The 9,345-nt window shown below is 39.9% G+C and overlaps 1 protein-coding gene across 8 annotated transcripts in view; it reads left to right on the top strand.

Moving 5' to 3' along the window:
- Nucleotides 1-9,345, top strand: part of uimc1 (ubiquitin interaction motif containing 1) — a 37,343-nt gene continuing 27,998 nt past the window's right edge. For 4 of the 8 annotated variants that reach the window (XM_079648209.1, XM_079648207.1, XM_079648203.1 and 1 more), the window contains exons 1-7: nucleotides 349-622; nucleotides 1,245-1,369; nucleotides 1,811-1,889; nucleotides 2,270-2,388; nucleotides 2,861-3,041; nucleotides 3,540-3,706; nucleotides 4,433-5,122. In XM_079648209.1, the coding sequence (XP_079504335.1) occupies nucleotides 1,265-1,369; nucleotides 1,811-1,889; nucleotides 2,270-2,388; nucleotides 2,861-3,041; nucleotides 3,540-3,706; nucleotides 4,433-5,122 (1,341 nt within the window). In that variant the 5' untranslated portion in view covers nucleotides 349-622; nucleotides 1,245-1,264. The other 4 variants (XM_079648205.1, XM_079648204.1, XM_079648206.1 and 1 more) reach the window with 4 other exon arrangements.

Raw genomic sequence — 9,345 nt, 5'->3', positions numbered from 1 at the left:
CTGATTGTGATTCCACAATGGTAGTATGTGTAGTTTTTTTTCTTCCTATGGTCCTAGAGTAAAAGCATAACAGACGTTAAGATATACAATGTATAGAGTCGGGAATGATGTGATGATGCATACTCATGTACAGTAGGTGGCGGTATGCACCTTTTAAGTTGTTTGCAATCCGCCAAAAGCAAGAGAAGAAGAAGAATGTATAGAGTCCCTGAAGGCATCAGACAGATACCATTTGACCGACTGTCCCCGAAGGCACCGTGGAAGACGCGCCTTACGTAGCAGTCACGTGTTTGCGTCAACAGAAACAAACATGGCGCCGCGAAAGTGAGGAAAACTCTGATGTGAGTGTGATGTTTCTACTCCGGTTATTATGCAATTTGTTGTTGTTTCACGTAGCAGTTTAACAAATAAACACACAAACGGAAGACGTTTAAAGGAAGCTTTACCGATAATTGTGTGCATTTATCAGATTTCAGTCGTTTTGGGCTTCTCATTTAGTCTTTTTATTTACACTTAAGTTATTGTTGAAGGTCCAAGTTCGTATGTCCCAGACAGATGAGAGGGGGAAAAAAAGACAAGTCATCTTCATCTTGTTCTTGTTCATCGTCAACATCATCATCAGGTAACTGCTCCAACAAAAGCACGTTTTTTAATCAGAATTCTTAGTTCATGCCCATATTAATAAATACAAATCTTTAAAAAATAATAATTGTGTCTTATGAGGCACACCACTTGATTACCGATATTTCGTAAATTACGTCCTGTATTTTAGTGTTTCTTTTCCATTTTATATGAATATCTTCAGGAAAAATCTGCAATCGATTTCACATTTCATGTGACACAGTTACTCCAAATTGTATTTATGTTTTTATTAGTTTACTTATACTCTACCATCAGCAAAAAAGGTTACCTGACATATTCACACTGTCTAATTATTATTTATTTGACCCCCCATTTAAACCATTTGGTAAGGAATTCCATAGTTTAACTCCAACTACAGATCAATCAAATCAATTAAGCCTTGTATAATTACACTATACAACTATTTATATTAGATTTGATTAAAGATTGTATTTTTTTTATAATAATAATAGTAATACAAATGTTTTTTTGTGTGTCACCTTAGCTCTGGCCCGATTGAATACCAGCGCAAATGCTTGGTGTTGAGAAACTATTTGAAACTACTGGATTATGAGGAAAATGTAACTCTTGAAGTCTCTTCTGTGTCTTTTTTTGTATCAAAGTTTCTTAGGAGCAGACCAAGATGGCTCTAAGGAAGCAAATACTCAAGGATACCAGCGACATTCCCTGTGGAAGCCAACAGGTAGACAACAACTCACAGGAGGAGGATGACGACGAAGACAACAATGTAAGGAAATGTGAACATTAGTTAGAATTAGCTGAGATAAATACAGGTTCATGTCTAAATCCAGCGTCACTGAAGCAGTTTTTAATAGTACATTAGCAGGTGGAGCTCGGGGATTAGACAATGTTTTTATTTTTCATTTACGTTGCAAGCAGCTGTTTTCTACCCACATTTTTCTGAATTTAAATTAATAGTTGGATTAAAGCTTGACATTTTTCTCTGCAGGTTTCCTGTAGTTTCTATTTTATCTTATCTTAAACGCTCTTTTCAAAAACAAGCAGATGTGATGATTCAGTTGTGGCTAGATAGTCAATTGTGAGTGGTGGTTTTATGATAATTTGCTTGCTAAAAAAAGACTGAGTTACACCTCGGAAGACACAGATCCAGAAAACCTAAGACTTCCACGAAATGAACCGCACTAATTCTGTTTGTTTGTTCTTCCAGGAGGAGCTCTCATCATCACTTCTGTCGTTATCAACAAGAAAAAAAAACAAGATAGAGAGGGAAAACAAATCCAAACAAGGTACATCACAGTTAGGGTACCAACGTCATTTCAAAAGCATTGAGCGTATGTGCGGCGTAAACACTGGGTAAGATTGAGCAATTGAAGAAAGACAGATATAAAGTGAATTGAGCTAGAAATTATCAAAATAATTGAAACACACACATGTTATTACTGTGACAAACAAAACAAAATACTACTGCTACTATTATTTTTCTTAAAATTATGGATTTTTCACATTATCTTGTAATAAAATTCATTATTGAAGCTCCTGAATCTCTTTGAGATGCTATGTCATTCTCAAAATGGTCATGTATATCGACACAAGTAAGAATCTAAAACCATTTTCTTTATCAATATGTGATAAAAACAACCCTGACTCGTGTCTCTGTTGTCCTCAGAGATGACGGAGGAGGAGATGATGGACTTGGCTCTGCGTCTGAGCGAACAGGAAGCCAGCGTCACGGCGCTCAGACAGCAGCAAGAGGAGGAGGCCATGATGAAAGCCATCCAAGAGAGCGTGAGTAAAGAGGAGTTTTTTTTGTTGTAATCCTCCCTTTTATGAAGGTTTTATACAGAGGAGGGAACCTTAAATAAGTTTGAATAAATACATTCATAAATAAATACAGCATAAGTGAATAAATGTGGAAATAAATAAATAATGGAATAAATAACTAAAAGAATAAATACATTTGGAAATAAATAAATAAAAGTTGAAACGGAAAAACATTTTATTATCTTAAATATGTTTCTACATTTATATTGACTCCCTTGATCTAACAGGGAAACACATGCAGAATTTACTAGAAGCTGTTCCTGTTTGTATCTGAGGATCAACAGAAAACTATCATTGTATTATTTTAGTTAGATAATAATAAATTACTGGGAAGAGGAATCAATCTTTGACACAAATGATGTCAATCTAGTTGAAATAGCTAATATAGTATCTAGATAATTATTTAATACCTATTTGTCTTGTTTGTTTCTCACAGATTGTCAGTCAGACAGAACCCAGCCCGGCACCCCAGAGTCAGAGCCTGCTGGACGATGCAGAGGCTTCACCCGGCGTCTGCTCCCGACGGAAACTCCTGTACTCAGGCGGGAAGACGGCGTCTGCCATCGACCAGGGAGCGTCAGCGGACATCCGCACAGCAGAGACCGACCTGAACCAAGGTGAGTCTGTCACATTACTACAGAACTACACTCTAGCTATTGTGCATATGAAAAAAAAGCCTTTGAATCTTGAATCAACGTAGTCACAGAAGGAAAGTCTTCAGGGTTTATTTAAAGAAATCACAGCTTACAAATCCACACGTCACGTGGCGGTCCACTACCAACTTAACAGTAATCGACACTTTAAATTGGATTTAGAAGAATTACACATTATCACACAATCACAGGGTTGAACGCTTGCTAGTATATACAACCGTCTTGACAACACAAACATTTACTATAAATATTTATAGGTCTAAATGACTCTTACAGTGAGTAAGACTTACCATTGCGATAAAGTTCTGTTCTGTTTTTTTTTTATTTTTATTTTTTTATTCATTCATTCATTTTCACATTGTCTGCAATGCCTTGTTTACATGTTACTGTAACGAAAATATTTCCCAAATTGAAATCAATAAAGTTGATCTTATCTTCAAACATGCTGTATTGTATTTTCAGGAGCCAAAGGAACTGGAGGTGAACGTAATACCTTGAGAAAAAAGTTGAAAAGGAAAGAAGGAAGCCCTCTGCTGGAGATGCCAGATTTGTCGCAGTCTCAGAAAATCTCCGCTCAGGATTCCCCCGGCAGCTCAGACTGCCTGTCAGCGGCTTTGGACTCCCCACAGGTCGGATAAAGTCATTTCTACCTTATTTGTCCTTAGATTGATCCGTTTATTTGGTTCACTTTTGGTTGTTGATTCAATTAGTAACCTATTCCATGTCAGAAAACGTTGCTGGTCAGTTTCTAACGTCCTTAGCTCATGTCTTTAAATGCCAAACTCAAAAATATACAATTAAGCAATTATAATTCTTATAATTTAACATTTCTCATCACAAATATCCCAGAACACAATGTGATATTTTTTGCCCAGTTTCCCCACCGTCCACACCCCAAAGACGTTCAGTTACTGATAATGAGACAACTCACATTAGAGAAGATATAGACACAAATCTGAAATAGATTATCAAAATATTTCACTATTGGTTTTCTTTTGATGGACTAAATTCTCTTTTTTAGCCTTAGTTTTTTTATTTTTTATTATTATTGCCATGACAGTTTATCTTCTTTGACTGTTTTTATGTATCAGAATCAGAATCTTTAGAAGTCCCGCATCATGGAAATGTACAACGTTATAGCAAAAGGCAAGCAATAATAAAATGAAGACAAATAAGTACTCATCCATGGCTAAACAATTAGTAGCATCATTTAAATAAGTAAGTGTACATATTAAGGTTTGAGATGCTTTAAAATGTATGTTTTGCACCTAGAAATTATTATGTCATAGTAGAATTCCTCGTATGTTTTAACCTACTTTGCAGTAAACCTGTTTCTGATTCTGATTCTGAATCAGATCTCCGACTCGACCCAGATCGAGGACTGCCAGCCCCCTAAATCCCCCGTCTTCCCCTCGCAGGGTTGCAGAGCCAAGGTCCTCGTCCCGCGTCTGAGCCAGGACATGCTGCAGACCTGCAGGAGCTCAGGGTTTGTGTTGTGCTCTCAGGACACTTTGACCTCCACACGAGAGTCTCCGTCTGCTCCGGGCAAGAGCCCGACATTCCCAAAGAGCCCCAAACTCTCCAGTAAGCTCCCACTGTGCAGGAGTCCTCTCTTCTCCGACCTCGATGAGGGAGATGATGGAGAGTATTTTAAAAGTCCAATGTTTGGCTGGAATACTCAAAACAAGACATCTGCAAGTGCCTGCAGACCCCAAGACTGTAAATCGGGGTTTACGTTTTCCTCCCAGGATAGTTTAACCCCCTCTGTGAGGTCCACTTCCTGTCCGCCCAAGAGCCCAGTATTCCCAAGAAGTCCCGGCCTCCCCAATAACCCCCATCCCTCGGAAGGTTCAGCAACCTGCAGGAGTCCTGTGTCCTCAGATTCCGACGGAGGACAGGCAGAGCAGAGTCAGGGATTTTGTAAAAGCCCAGTGTTCGGCAGGACTGGACAACGAGAACATATGAATATTGATGTGCAAACACACTCCTCGGGTTCAGGAAGTGAAGGGAATTCAACCCCTACCAGGGATTCGTCTCCGTGTCTGGTGAGTTCAGGCGCAAGACAAGTAGGACGGAATAATGTGAATCCTCGTAGCTTCATTTAAAAAAAAAGAAAAGAAAAACATAGTCGCTTAGAAGGCTAAACTTGGCTCGTCATTGTGACTCTTACCCAATAAGCAGTCGGTACTGAGGTTAAGTTTCACAATGTTTGATAAAGAAAATTATACAAACAATAACCAAGGTAGAAACATACAGTCAAAAAAATGATCCGAACCAAATCACCTTCTTTTTCTAATCACACAACAGGTGGAGTAAATACCTTAAACCAGGGGTTCTCAAACTTTTTTTTTATGCGGACCACTATTTATTATCAAGGATTTTCGCGGACCACCTCATATGCGAACCGTAAAAATAAGTAGGCTACATATATAAACGTAGTGTTAAAACGCCGATATTTTTATTATAGTTAATTATAGACAATCAAAAGTAAATTGAAGCCTATTTGATACTTTTGTGACCGGTGTCTGTCTGCGTTGTGTATGTTTCTCAAAGAGGACGGCGGAAGCTATTTTAATTAGGTAATCCGAAACAATGCCACAAGTGCGCACGCGCGCAGTGCACTCACAAAACGGGCAGACAGGTCTACAAAAACTACCGGTATGCTTAGTCCTACTTTAGTTACTGTACTGCAAAAAGCAGACGGTGCTGCGCTCAACACACACAGGCTCCAAACCATGGACACACAGTAGGGGTGTAACGGTTCACAAACATTTCGGTTCGGTACGTACCTCGGTTTTTAGGTCACGGTTCGGTTCGGTACGTTTTCGGTACAGCAGAAAAAATTATCACAAAACATTAAAAAAAAAATTGTTTTTGTTTTGTTATTATTAAACTGTGAATAATGTATTCACTCAAATAAATACAAAATATAATAAAATAAACATTAAGGTGCAGCATTTCAATGAACTGAAATAATCTGTATTTGAACTTTACTGTACTAGTACTCACAAAACAAACTATTAGTTTTGGGTTTTTAATTATTATTAAACTGTGAATATTCACTCAAATAAATACAAAATATAATAAAAATAAACATTAAGGTGCAGCATTTCGATGAACTGAAATAATCTGTATTTGAACTGTACTGTACTAGTACCTAAGCAGTCAGTTTGACATTATGACTTGCTTCTTATTGTATTTTCATGTTTTTTTAAAGAAAAATGAACTTGTCCACATTGCTTGCCGAAATGGCAGATCTGCTGGCACTAACTTGTCTCCTGCTGTGGAGAACACCCTCTCGCTAGGGACAGAGGTAGCAGATACAGCCAGGTAGCGCTTTGCTAACATGGCAACATAAGGACATTTGGCGTTTGCTTTGGCTCGGTCTAAACTTTTTGCGAGTGGTGGAGGCTTAAATGCTAGTGGGAGTTGGGTTTGAACTTCAGTCTTTTTTATTTTGGTACCGGTGATATTCACGTTCGGGTGATGCCTTTTCAAATGAGTGTGCAAGTTTGATGTATTGTCAGCCGCGTAACCAATTTTAGTTTAACAATGCCGACAAACGGCTTTGGTTCGGTCCACCTGTCTTTGTCCGTCATCCTTGTACGTAACTGTGAAACCAAAATGTTCCCAAACCGGAGACTTCAATGATGCTGGAGGATTTTCGAGCTCAACTTTATCTGCGTTCGCCATTTCGACAGTTCCTCAAATGACTGACTACATTTGAACGCATCCCTGTGAACAGCTCTCCTAGTATGCCTCTCGTCCAATGAAATGACTTGCTCGCTCTGACGCGTTGAACCCAATGCGAGCAAATGACTCTGAGTGCTGCGACGCAGCACCTGAGATTACTTCCAAAAAGTTGTTCACGTTCTCAATTTTTTACGTTTAACGTTATATTCTTTAGGTACACTTCGGTACACACGTGTACCGAACCGAAGGGCCCGTACCGAATAATTTCGGTACGTGTACCGATACACCCCTAACACAAAGGCATATAAATAACATAAACAATGTATGGGCCTAAGTTGCATTAATGCTTGAGCTACAGTATTGCAACTAAGCAGACAGCGCTGCTTCTCTCTCTCTCTCTCTCTCTCTCTCTCTCTCTCTCTCTCTCTCTCTCTCTCTCTCTCTCTCTCTCAAAATCTATTTAAATCTCAAAACAAACAAACACAATTCCCAAAGTTGTCCTGAAATTAACTTATTAAATAAACGGAACGAAAAATATAGCCTACTCAGGGGTGGATCTAGGGTGGCAGGAGATTTTGAGGGGTGGCATCCCCTGGCAGAAGTACTGTATATGCTGATTTAATCGCAGTCATATCAATCAATGTTAACTTGGAAAGCCACAATATTGATATTTTAACTGAATAACAATAGGTGACATACTTGTGGCACATCAGTACAGCCTAAATAGAAATATATAAGATGGCAGACATAATTGAATACATTTTAACTGAACAATAACTGAATTAGTTTGTTTCACTCTTAGACCAGCAGAGGTACCAAATATATGCAGACTGCTGCAATAAGTACATTAATTAACTGTCTCATCGATGTTTGTCTGAATTCATATGTAATATTAACAATCATATTATTCCTATCAGCTGGCGATTACCATTCTGTTCAGCAAAACGCCTCACAAACTGATTTAAGATCCAAAGATTTAGTGTGTTTTTGATTCAATGCTGAGTACAGCCACACTTGACAGTCTCTTCTCTGTCATTGTAGACTGCAAATACCTCATTCTTTCCGTCTACAGTAAGTTCAGATGCTTCTCGTTTTGCTCCGTCCCGTTCAAATGAAATCGCCGCCAATCATATTTCCGCTCGCGCCGGGGGAGGGGTTACAAGGCTCGGGTCTTGTGGTGCATTCACTTGCACTCGGACATTAGAAATGTTCTCTCATAAGTGTCCGATGAGCCACATCCATGGATGAGCCCAACGACCACTACCCTACTGCCTGATATCATTAGAAAGCTAGGAATCTCCTCTTTCCAACAGTGTACAACTCAAAATGTGTCTTCGGGTCAATGCGACTGATTTCGATAGAGCAAGTCACTTATGAGGTGGTCCCCGAAAATCCTTGATAATAAAAAGTGGATTTTATTTAACTTTTTTCCCCGACCACCTGCAGTACCCTCGCAATGTTTGCTATTTATAAAAAAATAACTTGACGGGAAAATGTGCGGTCCTCCTCGCAAACTCTGACCCATGCGTAGCACAAAAACGGGAGAGACGAGAAACTGCGACACCATTGGCAGAAGGGAGAATGGAGAGAAATATGTGGAAATAATACCATAAATAGAATGTTACCTCATTTATCATACATGGAGAATTAATTTTAATTTTCTCTGAAACTGTAGTTACCTACTGTAACTCCAGCTTCTATGAGTAAATGGCGTAGCCCTCTAAGGCTATCGCTATTGGGTAATCCCCCTGCACACCTGCGCAGCACTGAAACACTTGTAGTCCACGCCCACCCGCAAGGTGGGCCCCACCCTCGGGCTTCCTTCCGGTATAAATAGGAAGGAGGCCCGACAATCTGCTCCCATACAAAATAACGTTTCTTCAGCTATTCGTAGAGCCAGTGGGGCCCAGCACTTAAAGGGCTACGCCATTTACTCATAGAAGCTGGAGTTACAGTCGGTAACTACAGTTCTATTTCGTATATGGCTTTGCCCTCTAAGGCTATCGCTATTGGGTTAAGGGCGAAGCATGATGTAGTCTGCGCCCCGGCACTAGAAGCACATACACACCTGCTCAATAACACCCAATGCCTGTTCTGCCATGCGTAATGGCGCATCACCGTCCCTGGAATATAGCATAACATGAATATTTTCATTAGGGGACGAAGGCTGGGAACAATACATACCTGCCGCTGTGAAAAAGTAGAGACGAAGGTCATACTTTGCCCAGTGACAAAAAGAGGGGGAACAGCAGCTCTCTGCGTGCAGACAGGCAGGAGAGCGCACGGCTGGATCCCTGACGTCACTCACTCTAACAAGACACTCCGTACCAAATGTGTCTAAAAGAGCTTGTGATGACCTTTGGCATAAAAGCCGGGTTAGGGCGTAAAACAGCTGAACTGCCATCTCCTTGGATCCGGAGGCATGACGGAGCCAAAGAGAGAGCAGACAAATCACTCACCCTTTTCGCTGATAGAGCCAAAAGTAATACTACTTTGGCTGACAACAGTTTAAAGGGAACCTGGTCTAAAGGTTCAAATGGGACTTTGCTTAGTGCGCGTAACACCAAAGCCAAAT

Source organism: Notothenia rossii (assembly GCF_949606895.1).
Source record: "Notothenia rossii genome assembly, chromosome: 9".
Taxonomy (NCBI): Eukaryota; Metazoa; Chordata; class Actinopteri; order Perciformes; family Nototheniidae; genus Notothenia; species Notothenia rossii.
The sequence above is the reverse complement of the archived record's forward strand: the minus strand, read 5'-3'. Positions and strand labels throughout refer to the sequence as shown.